Genomic DNA, 19,312 nt, shown 5'->3' on the forward strand with positions numbered 1-19,312 from the left:
TAGCACATGCTAAAACATAATGCTGGATACACAATACCCTGTAACAGCTCCGAGATGACAAAAACAACACTACAGCCATTAAGAAGTAAGATCGTAGTGAAGTCAGCCCATGAAAAGTGAACCCAAACAGCCCATGAGAAACATAATGTGGGTATTATTAAAGATGTAGTAGGTAACGTAAACATTTTTGTTGTGAAATAATTCATTTTATGTTTAGTTTATCGTTCTTTTGATAGACATGGCGTAAAATAAACTCAATTGAATTGCCACCTCAGTACTATAGATGTCTATACACCTATAATCTGTCGTGGCATTTCAAACATATGATATATATGATGAAATATTTTACTTACTTAACCGTCGGTTGTCAGGTAATTGTGATTTTCGGTTACTAGATTGCATTTCATTTCAACTGATGACCTGGAGTTAAAACATTAATTAGAATCACAAGACTTTGTATGCTACTTATTTAAACAAATTATTTCTAATATAATAGACATAATTTAATCTTGTTGTTCGAGTATTAGGACTGTATGGTCGCGTTTTAACTTATGGTAGTTTTACATTATGGCACTTTTCCGTTGTCCCCCGGCGGAATTCTTTGATTATGGCAGTCTTCCGTCGACCCCCGCCAAAACAGGAGGAAATTGCCATAATGGAATATTACCAAATTTTTATTTTTACTTCTTATAACCCATTTTTGGAAACATTTGTTTCTACTAGTACGCGATCTGTTGAGTTGATTTATGACTGGAACTACAGAAAGTCACCGTCAGAAGTGCTATCTGTAACATTTTGAGTTAACCTAAGAAACAACTAAGGGGTAACAGCACTACCCAGCGATGTATTCTTCACACTACTTCGAGAGAAAAGCAGCTGTACTCATTCCATGGAGTGTATAAACAATATGGCAGAATTCCCCTCGTCCTTTGAAATTATGGTACTTTCCCGCCCTTTTCGAAGAGGCCAGGAGGAATACTGTCTGTATGGTAGTTTTACAGTATGGTAGTCTTCCGTCGCTTCCCTCAGCTGTTGCCTTGGCGAAAATATACGAATTGCAACTTGAACTGCCTGTCCGCCCTCCTTACTCACCAGATCTAATCTTAATTGGCCTTTTTTTTTTTGTTCCGTAAACTAAAATTTTTGCTCGGAGGACAGAGATTTTGTTGAATGAGGATGCCATCCATAACCTTTGTAAACAACAATTTTGCAGACTCACGCAAACGATTGTTAAAAAAACAACTGCGCGTCCAAAATGGCTGAAATTTCAGACGGTATGTTCCAAAGCATGAGCAAGCACATTCCCCAATTTTTGTTGATAAGTGCTGCCATCTTCATGTTGAGGTCTGACTTTTCAGGCAACTCTCGTATCACCATACATCTGTATTGAATTAATTTTGTATTTTCTGACTATCGTGAAAGTTGAAAATAAATGGAGAAGCGTTCCGATTAGAAGCTTTTAAAATACAAATTGCAAAATGCAAATGATCATATGCCAAACCAGATGAAACACGACTGAAATCCTCCAATTTACGAAGCTTACCTCAAGTAGGTATATGTATAAAATAACCCTTAAATTATACAAGGCGAGTGATGACGCAGTGGAATAAATAAAGGAACAGATAAATGACTTATTTTGATGGTTACCAACCTTCACAGACTACAGCAGAGGTTTAAACTCAATGTCTTCGGTGGGAGTGCGTTGAGCCGCACGGATGTGAACTGCGCGCGTTGCTTGTCGAAGCAGCTTGATTGCGGCGAGCAGTAAGGAACACCACTATGCTGCGACAGCCTTTTTCACTTTGGAACATTCCCCTCCCCCCCCCCCTTTCCAATAACAATTATTTCACTTCATATGCATTGTGACCTTCCCCCCCCCCCCTTCTTCAAAACCACATGTTGATATCACATTTCTTTTTATCTTCTATATAGTTGCACTCATCACTAACTTACTGATTCTGTAACGCCATGTATAATGTTACGAACGTGAGCAGGACCGCGGCGCGTGCAGGTTTGGAGCTGGCTGGCGGCCCCGCACGGCCACTGATGTCACGTGGCCGCCGCAACGTGAGACATGCCGCGCGCGCCTGGTAGATTACAAGGGTTGTCGCTTCCCCCCTCCTTCCTTCCGCTCCCCTAGCGACGCTCTGCCTTTGCGGCGTTTTCTGACACCTTACAGCTGGGGAGTTCCGCCGGCCGCCGCGCGTCTCGATATTTCTGGCGTCGGGTCGGCGCGGTATGTCGCAACTGGCCCCAGCCGCGCTCGTGAATACTAGAAGTGGCGCCTGGGCCTATATAAGCCCGGGACGCCGGCCTCGGAGTAGAGTGGAGAGTTGAGTTCCGGCGCGATAGTCCGGGCGATAGTGCCGCGGGTGCGGCGAGAGTCCCGAGCGAGGCGTCGAGTGGGACCTCAGCGAAGGGAGGCGCGACGGAGGTGCACGAAGGGTGCTGCGGCGAGAGTTGCGCCAGAGGTGCGGCCCAGCGAGGTGTGCGGTGTGTAAGAACCGAGTGACTGGGGAATAAACATTTTTCAAGTGTAATTGATTACTAGGCATTTTTAGAAGATTATTTGTAGTGATGTAAATATTGGCAATCAATAAAACTGTGTAGTAAAATCTTTAATTGAGCTATCCATTTACGAACCCAGTAGTTTTCCCACGACGATTATTGTTTTAATAATCCGTAACAGGTACTTTGGATACAAGTGTATCATGAAGCACAAATATTAGCCTTTTACATAGAGATGTGTATTAAATAGAAAATAAAAGTGTAACAATACAGTAACATTTGAAATACTGTTACGTAAGTGGAACACGCCTTAATTATTAAAATGTTTGTTGTATCTCTTTTTTCGATGGGTGCCTTACGAATAACTATGCTTATAATTACAAAAAAAAAAAAAAAAGCTTATAGCTCAGAAAGTTTAGCTATAAACGAGAAACTGTTAAAATTTTTCCCTGTTAGGAAATCTAAGTTTGCGACATACGGAATATTTTGATATTTTGAATTCTGTACTTATGCCCTTTCAAAAATCTTTGTTTCAAATTTTTAAGTAAGCTTATATCTTTGAAATTTATAATTTTATTAAAAAACTGTTGGTATTTTAGTATTTTATGTATATAACATTTGTTTTTCAGAAAGTTTTATTTTTCGCAGATTTTATTTGTAGTTACGCCCTTTTGAATTTTTATATTATATTTTTATTTTGTGGTCACTTCATTTCTTGCTGTTAAAAAAATAATCAGTTAATCGCACAGATGCTCTTAGCGTATAGTATATATTAAAAGACATTTAATTTTTAATAAAAATTTCAATGTATATTAAATTAAATTGTTTGAAATAGTCATCCATTTTCAATGGGCACCTTACAACTAACTAGTTCCAAAAAACGTCAGTGATCTGCTTCTTCGTTCATTCCAACACGTCAATAGTCACATTGCACAAGCACAGGGACCTAGGGTAAATAAGAGTGGTTCTGGAGGGGAAAATGCAGTAGCTACAGGGGCGGATACAGAACTAACATGGGGGCGGGCAATAAAACCAGCTGATTGGTGAAGCTCCCATGGGAAACATTTAAAAAATGTAACGGGAGGATACGCTTTTACAGCCATATGTTAACCTTTCCAGCTTCATAAAAATCTTAAACAAAAAAAAAGTTTAGAGATTTCCTTATAGAATGCAAAATAATTGACAATGTCTACATATTAATAACTTAGTCTAGATATTTATTCCAGATTGTGTTGATAATTATTTATCAGTCTTTGATAAGTATATAAAAAAAAATTTCAGAAGTCATTTCATTCAGTGGTCTCCCCCCCTCCCCACACACACACCATTCTCCCAACCTATCTCTCTAGATCCGCCTCTGATAAGCCCACACCCTGTACCAGCGTCACTGCGCGACATTTAACGGGCGCAGTAATTTAGAAAACAAGCTACAAATCCACTCCACCAGTGTAGATACCTTTGAATATATATATATTCAAAGGTAGATACAATGAAACACGAAGGCAGTAGGCGTGGGAGGTCTTTCCACCCACCTGCACTCTACTTTCATTTCCGGCAAAACGAACCAAGTTCGTAAGGCAAAGCACACAAGCTATTTCCCGAGTAGCCTATGGAATTTTGATGGGCAAGTTTGCTAGCAGCGGTGAAGTGGGTACAGCGGGAAACAAAAGAGCAGCTTGGGAATAGTGACGTGGGTGTGTGGATGAGGCGGAGAACAGCCTACTGTTTTCGGCTTATTGACTTTGGGAAGTGTTACGTGTGGGCGTTGGGACCACGGACTGTTTACCCAGGAGACGCCCTTCGGCTCGGCCCGTGTTTATCGAGCCCGGCGTGTTATCACTTCAAACAATCGAAAAGTGCGGGCCAATGTTTTTATTGCGGCTTGGTAGTCACCCCGACCCGTCCCCCTCATTCGCACGATTGTCACTTCACTACGGACCCCCCCCCCCCTCCGCCCCTATATTTCACCCACATCCTCATCGCGTTGTTGAACTTTTAAAACACAAACAGGGGGGAATTTGTTTTGCGAAGCACTATTCGAAACCGCTGAGTGGGAAGGAATTCTCGTTTAGCGTAACGCGGTCGCGTTTGTGTACACACTCGAAACGGTTCCGGCCGTTACCGCGCGTGGTTTTCCGCGACCGCTCGCACACACGCCAGATCGCCAAGTTACCACTGGTCAGTTGCAAAACAGATGCGGCTGTACAGGCGCGAGCAGGGTGGGTCGTGCACGCAGTTTCGGCGCTATACTCTGGCCTGTTTACTTTTATGGCGGCCCGCCCTTGGGAAATTTGAAAAAAATTGACTCTTCTAAATAAAATTTTAAGCCAACCTGGAACTAAAATTTCGACGATGGTTTTCCTAATTTAGCTGAAGACTTGTTGAGATTCTTTCCTGAAATATTATCCTCGGGTCAGTTTTATAAATGCTTACGATAAAATTCCAGTGGAATCACGTAATTATAAGCGACAATAAAATATTTGAAAGTTTTTACAATACAATATCATGAATTTAAATTGGTATTGACCAGCTCTGTAGTTTACGTGCTAATAACATTTTAATTTTTTTCCCTATAAATATCCATATTTTTAACAGAAATATATACAAACCATTAATAATAAAAATGAAAAACACGGGCGTGGGCCCCAGGGCGATTGCCCGGCCTGCCCTGCCCTGGGGCCGTCCCTGCGTACACGACACGCCTACTTCCGTAGCGTGACCCTCAAGTCTGTACCTACGCGGAATGCAGGGCCGGTGCAAAGTAAATTGGCGCCCTAGGCGAAAAACCTTAATTCCCCCCCCCCCCAACCGGACACCCCAAAAAAAATTTTCCTTGCCTCAAAATACATCACGTAAGCCTAAGATTGTGTCAACAATCAAATGTAAGCAGGCTTGTGTTTTTTTTTTTAACTTTTTTACTTATTACAAATCATAAACAGGTCACCGTGGACTTTAAATAATTACTTATATCAATATAAACATTCCAAACTGTTACAAAAATCCATTTTCATCTAGTTTCAATAATCGTTAAACATATTATATCAGCTGCTATGTGTCGTGCTGCGCTGCCCCCAGCTACTTGGCGCCCTAGGCGCCTATATGGACGCGCCGGCCCTGGCGGAATGGACGGTAACTTCTTAGCATCGGGCCCCCTCCCTATTATTTAATGTTAACTTATCAAACACCACAATTAAAAAATAGTGTTACCGTGGCCATTATTGCAATTGTTCTTTGCATATCGCATTACTTGAAGGTTTACTTTTGACTCTGTTAACAATAGAAATGAAATTATAGTCCTATCACGATGAACCGCAGCATTAAAAAAATCTCGAAACACAACTAGGTCTCCCTGGTGATCACCCTCTTCCTTCTCCTCTGATACTCTTGACTGCCCTGGGTGATGCAGAGGTAAAAGTCAAGAAAATCTAGACTCAACTCCCTCTCCTTATATCATGATTTACTGTTATTGTTTCCCAAATTCTCTAGAGGCATATAACGGAATGATTACTTATTTTGAGCCACGGCTAATTCCTCCCTTGTTTACCCTGGTTTGTAATGCAACCGTCTCTAACATATTGCTCTTGATGTAAAGCAAAAATGAATGAAAAAAAAACAAACATATATTATTGATTGTTTGGACATGAGGGGAAATGGATAGGTATGAGGTGGGGGAACCGATAGAGGAGACGGCAGGGAAAGGAAGAAATGACGCAACATACTTGCACACATGCACACTTGCATGCTTGCACATTTGCACTCTTGCCATCTTGCGCACTCACACACGTGTGCACTTGCAAACTTGCGTACTCACACACTTCCACACTTGCACACTTGCCCTCTTGCCATCATGGGCACTTGCCGAATCGCGCATTCAAGCATTCATGCCCTCGCGCTTTTGCATTTACGCGGATGTTTCACTCCAGGGCCGGTGATCATTGGAGCAGCCTTGGGCAGGCCCCACGTGGTGGCGTGTGGCTCAAGCTGAACCCCGCCATGCTGCAGGGATAGGCGGGTCACGGCGGTAGGGACCCGCCTGCGCCTGACGCCACCCCGACTTACTGGCATCTAGTAAGGGAGTATTTGGGCAGCGGGCAACACAACAATTTGATCCTATTGTATACGGGGTTTATTCGCAAGAAAAGTTTGTGTTCTTTCAAGTACGTATTATTATTTTAATTACGTGTGTGAATCAGTATTGTTAAACAGTGTTATGTGAGTATTGTTTTAGCTGTGTGACTAAATATTTTTGCTGGTATAATGCTGATGCTAAATTATAAAATAATAGATACTAATCTTTCCAGCCCCTAGTTATCATAGTCAACTGAGAGAATGTAAGTTAATAGACCATAATCTATAAGGTTTACAATTGGCAGCCATTTGATGCCTTGCAGCAAGTATGACAGCAGATGTTTGTTGTCAGTATCGTGAGTTTTTCACAATGATTTGAGTTTGCAGCCAGTGCATCAGCAATACAGTATAAACAGCAGTTACAGTAGCATGAGTTATTAGAGAGAGAGAGAGAGGGAGAGTTGGGATAGTGGGAGAATGACTAGGACATAGATAGTTCACTACAGTTGGTTTAATTTTTTTTGTATTAAAAGAATTAACCTAAGATATTCTGCAGTGTTATAAATTTAAATTAGATTTTATTATGTACGTACGTTCACAATTTGTAAAATTATTTGTTAATTAATTTTCAATATACATTGTATGTATATTTACTGTATGCTAGAATTCATTTTTATGAAAAAAAATATTATTGTATTGTAAAAAATATAGCCACAATAAAAAACAGAATAATGACAAATGAAACATCCAAATACTATTCACAAAATAGACAGCGATATTAATCTTATTCCATACAAAAAAACACACTTTATTCTTCAAGATACTATCACAATTGCAAAAAAATCACACATCACTTTAAAGTTATTTTTACATAAATTTTTTACACTATAATTAAGTGATGTAAAATTATTGTAATGAAATTAAACTAAATTACTGTAAAGTTATACAAAATTCAGTTTCGTTTTATACCTAGAACTATTTAAATGATGTGTTTGGCATATGTCAACTGCAGCAGTTTGGGAAAAAAACAAATTTTTTAACACAGTAGATGTAATTTCAAAAGAATCAAATGAGACAAGTGTAGCTTAGGGCCCCACACTGGTGCACTTCTGCCTCCTGATTGGTCTGAACAGTTGTGGCCCAGTACAGCGAATCTGATGTTTGTGGAATAGCCGGCCAGCCATTCGTTAGTCCGTTGGATAGACCAAGGGAATACCATCAGTCATGGTGTAGTTCAGGCTTTACCTGCCTGGTGAAATAACACATCTTCAGAGGAAATGTGATATGGCAAGATTGCCAAAAGATTATTTTACCAGATTTCATAGAGGATTTCAGAAATCACACTTCATTGTGGAAAAAAAAAGTAAATATTATCACTATCGTAGGAATATGCATTATAAAAACTTATTGAAACAGTAAAGACAGAATAAATCATAGCATGAAAACATGTACAATGGGGGAACTCAAAAATAATCAAAATTGTAATGTTGCACATGTACTTGCAGCACCAGTTTTTGTCGCTAAGGAATAATTGTAGGACCTTTCCCGAGTCAGTCTGCCAAGTGGCGTCACCTGAAAACAACGAGTGTGGTTTCTATGGCAGTTCTGTGTTTGTTTCTTCAGTTCACTTGTAACACCAAAAAAGTGCCCCCTTTTTTTTACTCAGCAAGAACGCAGTGGAAAATTCACAGCCGCACGTTGTTCGTGAGAATCAGGCATTTTTTTTGTCTCACGAGTGCACTAAAGACACACACACAGCTTTGCCAGAGAAACCACACTCGTCATTTTCGGGTTATGCCACTCGGTAGACTGACTGAGGAGAGGTGCTACAACATCTCGCTAGCAGCGAAAACTGGTGCTACAAGTTACGATTCTGGTTATCTTTGGGTTTCCCCCTTGTACACTACATTCGATCGTATTGCACGGCAAACTGAAATTCACATTAACTCACCAGTCCAAACTGATTGTTTTGATGGGGACCCGGACCAGGAAGACCTGTCTTTGTTCTGCCTTTTTGTGCAACCTTCAGTCAAAACTGCAAGTGCATGGGGCCCTTCAGCATTGACTAGTATCCTTCTTCACAAGGTTTCAAAAGTCAGTTCACACACAGAGAGAATTAGTACTTTTTCAACAGCAAAAATCTAAATATGTTTACTATAAAATGATAATCACAAGCACCAACACTAAAAACATTACCTTTATAACATCACTTTTGGCTAGCATACAGCAGACTTGTTCTTATCTTCAAGTAATGCCTTCTAGCACTCTATACTGTTATAAAATTAGCAAATACAAGTAAGAGCTCAACAATAGGTTAAAACCTGCTTTTATAATAATATCTGTGTGATGTCAATATTAATGTCAATGCCAATATTAATATAAGTTATAAACACAACCATGAAATATGTACTACCTAAATAAGGATGTTTGTAAATTTGTAAGGGAAAAGTAACACTGAACATTTGGTTTAAACTGTATCCATTTTGAATGACAACTAAGGTGTACTAAACTACCTAAAATTAATCCATACTACTTCAGGAACAGACATAGCATCTTTGTGAATCACTTTGTCACTTTGAATATTTTTTTCTATTCAAACAATATTGCTGACTAAAAAATTACTTTCATGAAAAACAAAAAACTGCCATAAAAAATTTTTGATTTTGACATAATGGAATGGTACAAACTTTTGTGAATGAACATGTTTTTGAAGTCAGTTAAACAAATGCAAAATACTTTTTGGAATATAATATGTATACTCCAGGGCCATCAAGATAATGGGCAGAGAAGAAGTACGGTGGAGGGGGAAGGGCAAAACCCTCGGGGCCCGAGCACCAAGAGGAGAAAAGGGTGGTTGAGTTACATAATATGTATTATGTTTTGTGTTTGCTTTAACAGTAGCCCAAAAATTTCAATTCTATTATTAATAAAAAATTAATTGGAAAATTCCAAGATATGCAATTTTTCCAGACTGCATTTACAGTTATGGCCACGGAAATGTTTAGCCTTTAGAAGTTTTTTTTTAATTGTGAGATATTAAAAATTGTACATTAAATAAAAGGGAGGGAGCCCGACAATTCTATTTGCTCCTGGGCTCTTAGGTTTTCTGAATGGCTCTGGCTACTTTCTCATTGCTCCAAAAACATTAACAAAATAATTTAAAATTACATATAAAATCCGAATAAACTCTTAAGCATAGAAAAACATGTCTCTAACTAAACAAACCACAAGTAATCTTGAAACGATATAATTTGCTTGAAGTTCAATTTGAAAAAATGTTTTTGATGGACCTAAATGGAGAAACCTACACAACAACACAGTTTCACTCAGCACAATCACTGCATCAAGAACGTCGTTTACTGACAGCGTATTGCACATTTATTGGTAAAACGGCATGACTCATTCCAGTCATTCCTGTGGAAGTGTTATGTCATTGACTGGTTTCTTTAAGAGATCAATCATTCTACTCTTCGTACCCAATCAGTAAAACTAGTAGTGTACATTGTGTGCACTGTACGATGGTGGTAATATCCACACACGGACGGACTTCTGGCAAGGTCTGTATTTACCAATCATTCTTAAATTTGCATGAAAAGACGTTCTCATCCATTAGCGACACGCCAAGTTTCCCACACGTCACAGTTTGGGCTCCGATCCACCGTGCATCTGGCACATCACTGGGGTGGCAGGAATCTGGATGTTCTGAGGGAGTGTTTAGTGCACTGCCACCAAGGCTCCACCCATGGTAATTGTAGTGTAAAAATAAGAAGAAATCAAAGCACATACAATTGACGTAATTGATGACTCGTAGTTGATGGCAGGTATCTTGTTGAGAATGGCTGCTGATTCAAACAAAACAACACAGAAGTCAGATGCTCGCTTTCTAAGAGCCATAGTCATACAGCTACCAGCTAGCAGTCTTTTTTTTCCCGCCAAATCTTTAAGTTACTTTCTTTCTTTCTCTGTGGCTTCCAGGGCTAGGTTATACCAATGGCCAGATATCCAGCAAAGATAGCTGCAGAAAAATAAATGTCTCCTGTAGGTTGAACACTATAGCATGTCTCATCCTTAGACTGCAGTGTGCAATCAAATAGGCATTTACTTTATCTTTCCAATGCACTATATCTGCTATTACAGCTGTCCTTGTTTCAGTGTGCTCTACTGACAATGTACCCAATGAGCATTAAAAAGTTGTACACACAACGTCATAAATGAAAAATATTTTTAAAAAGAAAATTTTCAATGAGGATTTTGGAAATGCATTTTCTTCTTGAATTTCATCAAGGGCATCATCTGAAAATATTCAATTCTTACTTTTAAGGAAATGTAACTGAAATCCCTTCTTGGTTTCAACCATTTTGTCATCAAATTTTTTATATCTTTTGATATTTAAAATTTTGGTTCTGTTTTACCATATTACCTAATAAATGGAATGCCTTATGTCTTGTGTGACCAAAATCTAAAAACAGTTTTTCCTGTGAAATAATAATTGGTAGGTATTTAGTCTTTATTATTTTTCTTTCTTTCAGAATGTATACAACTGTAATAATATAATCAAAAGACTCTACTTAATGGTCTTAATTAAAAATACACTAAAACTTATTATAATTATCAATATTGTACAAAATATTTATTTCAGTATCAACAAGCCAGGTAGTATCGATCTGGCAACAGCGGGTGTCACTCGCTCTGTACTGCAATCTAAGCATGAGTCAGGCATGTCTGTCATGAAACACGACGTGAAAGAGAGGAAACGGCAAGTAGTGAAACACTTGCTATGGCTGCTATGGCTTGTTGGGGTTGTTGCGAGGCTGGGTCGGGCGGTAGCGGCAGGCCAGGAAGCTGCCGGCGGCGACCAGGAAGCACAGGAACCAGAAGACGGCCACCGCCACGGGCGGCATGTACTCCGGCTCCCGGGGGTCCCGCAGCAGGCCCATGAACTCCAACGCCGCCGTCCCGTTGGGCGGTGGGCACTGCATCTGCACTATGATGTCCTGGTGCTGGACCTTGCGTGAACAACACATCACGTCAGCCCGTCATCGCATGCCAGCTGCTGCGTGGAGGAAGATTGCACACTGATGTAGACTGCCCCACGCTCAAATAACATGCGCTAAATCTGAGCAAAATGGCGCAACAGTAAAATGTTGAACTTGAATTCAGGAGGACCTATTCAAATCCTGTCCACATAACCTTATTTCAGTTCTCCACATTTTCTATCATCATATCTGGGATAAATATATGTACATATAAACCAATCATTGTGTCTATCTTAAAACTGTTGCCCTTTATTCAATTTAATCACTTAAAAAATTTTCTTTGTTAGTTAAAATTAAGACAGTTATAAACATAATTTTATTTAAAGGTGAGATACAAAATATGAAAAACTAATTCAAAACATACAATTCGCCTATTGTACTGCACTTGCGCAAACCGTTGTTGGCTGCCATGTCGGAAACAAAAGAACATTAATATACTCATATTTATTCATTAATTGCAAGATATCAGTCTTTATCAAGTAGTATTTAAGGAATTTTAGGGGAATCGAAAGACTTTATGTGGCCTTATTCAATAGAAAACAAATTAAGGACTTTTCAAGGATATTAAAGAGGCTTACAAACACTGCTCTGGGCATGATTGTGTGATGAAACAAACATTGACACATAAATATGAATAAGACATAAATATTTTTTTATTGGTTGATTTATTAACTATAGAGCACTGGTTCTTAAACCCAGGGCGTTGCAGCTCAAATTTAAAGTCACAGCGACAGTCCTGAAGGTCGCACAGCCCAGCTCTTGAGAGGTGACAATATAACTACAGTGATGCTATGAAAATCATGGGAAAATACCTTAGTAGTATAACTCATAGAAGTGACATGGGATCAGTATGCATGGTAATAGCCTCCCGCAGGGCTGAATGAAGGAAAATGCTCAAATCTTACTTGCGTACATTGACGTTCTGGTTCACCCACCCAGCCAAAAGATTTTCCAAATAAAAGCCTGTTCATGTGCACTGTTCTTACCCGGTAAGCATAATTTTTTCCCCCCGAGAATTATTTGTTGCTTGTTGTGTTAGCTGGAACACTGGGGTGGATGCCACCACACACATCACATAGGTCTTCACAACCCACACTATTAACGTTTGTCGCTGTTAACATGCGCTGTGGAGTTGGCATCCTAATCAGGACACAAAGTTTAATTTTCTCCCCCCGTGGGATGGAGCGTCCACCCTAGGACACGTTCTGCTGTCTACTGCCTGGTGGTGGCATCGCAAACTTCCTCCGTGGACTAAACGTGCAGGTTCATACAGTGAGCGCGGCAGGACGGAACTGCGACCGTACCTGCTTGCTGCGGCAGACGAGGGAGGCGCCGCCGCCGGCGAGCGCGGGGGCGGAGTGCTCGCGCCGCAGCAGCGGGGGCAGCAGCCAGCGCGCGGGCGAGGCGCTGCCCAGCCAGGAGCACCAGGGCCCCAGGTCGCGCGGGTGGGCGGGCAGCCCCGACGCCAGGGACAGGCAGGCGAGCGGCAGGCCGGCCAGCAGCGCGGCGGGGCGGCGGTGCTTCAGGGCGTGGCCGCACGCCGTCAGCAGCATCTGCACCGCCAGCAGGTGCAGCAGCATGTAGCCTGCGCACACGGCCGCGCTTCACTTCAACAGCCTGCTTCCCGATTCCCCAGCAACACCCGTCAGCCAATCAGGAGTCCATATTCATGCATACAACAAATCACACGTAAAGCAGAAGTGACAGAATTCACAACAAACGCTAGACTCTATAAAATACGTAACAAACGTATACAGTAATGAGCTAATCCATCCATCAAATAGTTAAAAATTATAAAGATCTTCAGAACTGTTGGATAGAGCAATTTTGTTATATTAATGTACATCTGGAAATTGTGTGTTCACAGTTGGCAATATTGTTCTAGCATTTTTTTTATGTCTTAAGTGTGTGTAAAAAGATGGCGGCATGTTTTACAACGTGGTTACGATGTCTGAAATAAAACAGTCGTCAGAAGTTTGTCGAAAGCCTTTTATTTATTCGTTCCAACTTTAACAAGAACCACTCAATAATAAAAAAAAATCTTTAGTCAGTATTACAAATTATGCTTCTCTTTATGCTTGGGTACATAATTTCTCTCCGAGGGTAAATTAATTTTTTAATAGCACACCACTGGATTGAAAGAAAAAATGGTATTTTACCAAAATTGTTATGCCACATATGCAGCGGACAGCCAACCGGCTGTATACGCACAATTTATTATATGACACACTAAACACACACTGTATATAGGACGTGTCATTAAGTTCCCCTGTTTCCGTGGTAAATAAATAAAACCCTCTAAAGAAAATTCCACCTAAGAAAATATTCTGTATAATAAGTTGTAGAAATTTAGCAATGTTTGTCTGTTCCATACCACAGATTTGTTCACAGATTAATGGATTAAAAAAAAAAACCTTCAAGCAGAATGTGGAACTAAACAGGTATGAACCATGGACCCCAAATGAATTCAGCATGCAACTGCAAATATGTATGTTGATGTTACGGTGCATATTTCCTATGACTAAAATATTCCCACTGAGTTTTACATTCTTTCATACTTTAACCTAATCATGAATACATAGTTTTGATGGCATCCATGAAATAGATATCATAGAGCCTTGCAATAACACAATCATGAAATGAGATCCCCTACAAAGGACAGAAATTGTAGCACAACAGTTCAGGCTCACCTGAATAAATGTAAAATGCCTGCGAGTCAGGTCCCTGAATGTACAGCCCGGACATTGTGTACGCAGGGATCACATAGGCTAACCACACACAGGCTGAGGCTGGCAGGTTGTACGCGACCTGGAAACAAGCAAATAACTTTGTAAGAACTTTTTCAACAATCAATTTTCATTGTACAAGAATTAACAGCTGAGATAAACTAACAAAACCTCAGCTTTAAATGAAAGATTATTTGGAAAAAATAAAGCAGTTTTCGGCACATAGTTTTAGTTTAAACCATTATTTCTTCTAGAAGTGAATCACTACTTCCAAAAATTTTGAAGATGACAAAAAAATTAAATGTTTATATTATAGTTATAATTTTCAGTACAGTGCTTTAGTATGATATCTACTAACTACCTATATATGTAGGTACAGTATTTGCAAAACCAAACATTTCTCGTTCCCAGACAAACTCCCAAACTTATACTGTACCGTAGTTAAAAATAAAAATTGAACAGGAACACTATTACTCAGAGTCTGATACTTAAAAGAAAACCCATTTTTGCATGAATGAGCAATTATGATGTTTATCATCAATGAGTTTCCTTGGGCAGTAGAGACAATGATGTCCATTATTTATATTAAATTAATAAAATAGTGGCTATTATTTCCATTTATTATTTAAAAGTGGTAAAGTTGAGCACACCTTAAATTGTTACATGTAGGGGCCTGCAGTATTAAAATTTATACCCCAAATATGGGCACTATGTACCATGTCCATCTTTCCTCTTGGTATTCTCTTACTTCCCATTCTCTCGACATAACCGTACAATAAGCCTGTGCGAATATCAGTTTTTTAGTTCGAATCGAATTCGAATACGAATACCAAATTATTCTCGAATACGAATATTGAGTTCGTATAATTGGAATGAGAATTGAAATCCCATAAAACATGTTATATCACATTTCATTACAATATGATAACAGGTACATATTTAATGATACAATGTATGTAGAATCAAAAAAACTGACAGTACTTAAAATTTTAAGGTTCTCCAATTTTATAATTAGTTCGTATTAAAAAGAGTCTTGTCACATCACTACATATTAGCTAATTTAAATTTTTGTGGAGAAACACAAGCTGCTCTACATTTTCGGGGAGTAGACTCTCTCTTCTACATGTCACAATGTTGCCAGCTGTTGAGAAAAGTCTCTCACTGCACACTTGTGTGGCAGGTATAGGCAAGTACTTTCTTGCTACCTCAGCTATGTTTCGGAAACAAGTGCGCCCCTTCTCTGACCAGAAACTGAAAGGATTTTCATTCTTTGGGATTAAGGGTGCTGCCAGATATTCGTTTACTTCTCCTTGGATAGTTTCTTCGTAGCTTGCAAGAGTAGTCTGAGCTGCTGTTGAAGGTTTCACGTAGGCCCACAGAGATGACTTCTTAATAGGCATTTCACTTGTAGCCTCACTTGTCTCAGTTATAGTTTCAGCTACTGTGTTCAGCTTACACAGCTTACATACCTCCCTGCACAAATTTTCAACCCATATTTTTTTTTAATTTTCATCCTCAATTAGTGAATCTTTGAACCGTGGATCTACCATCATAGAAAACACATTTACTTCACAATCTTGGTACACCATGTAACGTGATCGCAAGCTTTTAAGTAAGTTCTTGGCAAGAGTTTTTTTTTTGACGCGCGGGACAGGATAATTGCCTGAGCTGTCACTACGCGAGGAATTTGGGAAGGGTAGGAAGGGTATGATTGGGTGTGGGGGGGGGAGGGGGTGGGTTTGCCGCATGCATCCGGTCGTTTACTGTGTATTATCCTATTGAAAAACATTGAAGTAGCATGTTAGGCTTTTGGAGTCTTTGCTGTGAGTATGTGGCCAGATGTTTTCCACATGGTCTGTACAATTTTCTTTCTCTTCGCCCTCACGTTCGGAACGAAATTACAGTGCCGACAAACCATGTTTCACCCTCTAATCTGAAAACTGTCACCTATAACGTGCCGGTTGTATGGATTTTACAGACACGTATTTATCTTTATCAGTATGCTGACAGTTCAAATCTATTTTAAACGACCTGACGACATTCTTATACATAAAATAGTTAGTTATCGCTCCGAATTACTATGTTCAAACGGGCTTTACGTGGCCAGATGTAGTGATCCCGCTCAGCCTTTTTCGTAAATGACTGAATATTCGGTTTTTCGAAGTGTTAGTATTCGAAATCGAATCGAATACGAATAATAAACTATTCGTTTTGATATTCGAAAATTCGAATATTTGCACAGGCCTACCGTACAATCTTATTCTTGTTTCTACTACTGCTACTTAAAGATTTAAGTAGGCTACAAATAACTAGAGTACTAACTCAACGCTAACAAATTAATCAGTCATGTCAAGAGTTAAATTCGAACAACTGACCTTTGGCCTCAAAATATGTACGTGACACCTTAAAGTCTGTGTATGCAGTGGCGGATCCAGGATTTTGGTTTGGGAGGGGCTTGACCCAGCTGAGGATAGGCTTTATCAAGGCAAACACTAAAACAATAGTGGACCCAGATGCTTTTGGAGGGGGCTTGAGCCCCTTAGCCCCCCTCTGGATCCGCTACTGTGTGTATGCATAACATCACTACATTTTAACAGTCTATAAGTTAGTATAAATGAATGAACATAATGTTTACTGGCATGTGCAAGCTTAGTTTAATCACTCTTTATGATTCTGTTTTATGGACTTGTAACCTACTAAATTTTACCACCAATCATGGGCTTGGGCAGTTATAGATATAGGATGAAGCCTATCTCCTCAACTACGTGTTTGCGAGTTAGTTTATCTGTTATCATATAAAACAGTCATTTAGACATCCTCCTCTGCCAATCTTTATAGTGCATGCAACATTGTTTATGGAACTGGGAATCAGTGGATAAAATAGGTCTCGAAATTTGTTTTCTTCAGGACTCTGTGGACAAACAATTCTAAATTACCAGCTTAGGCATTGGCTGGTGGCACTCAAAACATGTAAGTAAGTACACCTACAATTCCTCATCATAGTCCATCGTAATCATGTGGAACTTGTCCCACACTTGTGTTCACAAAAGAGCAATTTTCGTCACTATGGGGTAAAGAGTGTAGAAAAAGACTTGTTTGCATATGTTGCATGTTTTTATGTGCAAATTCAAACTAGAATATATTGGAATACCACAGGTGATTCATGGGCATCGCAACCGGGGGGACGGGGGGGACTTGTCCCCCCCTAATAGTCTTCAATTTCGTCCCCTCCAATAATATATTAAGTTTCGTAGTTATATTAAAAATATGATTTCTGTGATACAACCCATATGTTGCACATGGTGCATTTAGTCCAATCGTGGTAATGTAAGCACTTTTTAATTCGATCTTCGTGTAAAATCAAAATCAGGTCCGATACCGAATACAGATATGTTAACTCTGTTTTTACAAATTTGTTCTCAGAAAATATTGAAAATATTTTTTAGAAAAAATAAATTATATATTGCAACCAACTATAATTAGAATATTTAGGAAAGGAAAATGCCTAAAATCCACCTTTTTGCACCTCCAAACCCCAAATTTTCCCGGGGGAGGACCCCCCGACCCCCCACTGCCCCCCCCCCCCCCCCAGGGGATGGATATTCCTCAACAACTAAATCAATTTAAGTCCCCCCCAAAAAATATATTCTTGTGACACCCACGGGTGATTTCTTACTAACGTGTTTGATGTGAAGGCTGCAGGCTCACCTTGGCGAGGATGTAGGCCGGCCGGCCGTACAGCCTGTCCCTCACGTCGTGGTCCACGGGCCAGCGCTCCCGCCCAACCTCGCCCACGGACATGAGCAGCCAGAGCGGCCACGGCCCCACCAGCGCCATGGCGTAGTGGAACCCCGGCCGGTCCCCCAGCACCAGGCCCGGGTCGGAGCGCGGCACGTCCCAGAAGACGACGCCGATCGCGAGGGACATGGATGCGGCCAGGAGCACGTGGGTCGTCCACCGCAACAGGCTGATAGGCTGGGCGTAGGCCATTGCCCGTCTGCAGGCACGCACCGTCCACCCATCACCGTAACTAGCTGGTCTCCCATTAAGGCAATCCTGGCATGGTCGAACTTGGACTTTTCGCAAGTGGGGCGTTGCCGTGATGCGGTGGGTTTTTCTCTGGGTATCTCCCGTTCCTTTACCTATTCATTTTGCCAATGCTCCATTTTCATCTCATTACTCATCATCTCTGATTACCTTGAAGTCAACACACACTTCAATCCTAATAATGAAGTAAAATATTTGTAGCACCAAAATGATACAATACGCACTTGGTTGAGATTATAAATATCTAATGTGACTCTCAGTTTTGATAGAGAAAGTGGTATGTTGTGACTAATATATTTAAATGTGTAAAGAATCAAAATAAAACTCTACATTTAATAATGTTCACAAAAATTGCATGTCTCATAGCGGAATATTTTGAAACTAATATACATGTTATTTTTTTACATCCACTGATTTCGAAAGTTCAACAAACAAATCTTAAGTTCCATGCACAGAAGACAAGAATCAATCTATATTAATTTTTTGTCTATAGTCGTGAGACATGTAACTGATTGAGGGAGGTTTATGTCATGTGTGCTCTGGAGGCAAAGTCAAAAAGGTGAACAAATTAAAATTGAAAAAGAGATATTTGTTTGTAAAAGACTATGCTGCGAAATAAAGAAAGTACTCACATGAAAAGTGCAAATATTTGAACGAAGAAGTTGGCATGTTTAATCTTGGCGGGCAGAGCCACAGGAGGCCCTGGGTCCGAGAGAGCATCCTGACGCCTTCGGAAAGTTTCCGCCAACTGCTCGATTCTTTGGCTCGATTCCAGCATTGCTTCCGCAGACAGGTCGTCCAAGGTAACCAGGTCAACTGGAAAAAACAATGGTTAAAAGTGATTTCATGTTTCTGCAGCCATTGTCATGGCAGTCTTGGCTTTTGGGTTAAAACTACATAATTGTGTTGGGGTTATCCGATGTCACT

The 19,312-nt window shown here is 40.1% G+C and overlaps 1 protein-coding gene across 5 annotated transcripts in view; it reads right to left on the minus strand.

Annotated features, from left to right (window-relative positions):
• Positions 1-7,143: 7,143 nt before the first annotated feature.
• The window catches only part of LOC134533900 (ATP-binding cassette sub-family G member 8), a 102,518-nt gene continuing 90,349 nt past the window's right edge, over positions 7,144-19,312 (minus strand). For all 5 annotated transcript variants that reach the window (XM_063371682.1, XM_063371683.1, XM_063371684.1 and 2 more), the window contains 5 exons: positions 19,018-19,201; positions 18,047-18,335; positions 14,303-14,420; positions 12,917-13,197; positions 7,144-11,582 (listed from right to left, as the gene is read on the minus strand). In XM_063371682.1, coding sequence (XP_063227752.1) covers positions 11,361-11,582; positions 12,917-13,197; positions 14,303-14,420; positions 18,047-18,335; positions 19,018-19,201 — 1,094 coding nt within the window. In that variant the 3' untranslated portion in view covers positions 7,144-11,360. The remainder of the gene's footprint in view (positions 11,583-12,916; positions 13,198-14,302; positions 14,421-18,046; positions 18,336-19,017; positions 19,202-19,312) is intronic.

Source organism: Bacillus rossius, chromosome 7 (genome assembly GCF_032445375.1).
Source record: "Bacillus rossius redtenbacheri isolate Brsri chromosome 7, Brsri_v3, whole genome shotgun sequence".
NCBI lineage: Eukaryota > Metazoa > Arthropoda > Insecta > Phasmatodea > Bacillidae > Bacillus > Bacillus rossius.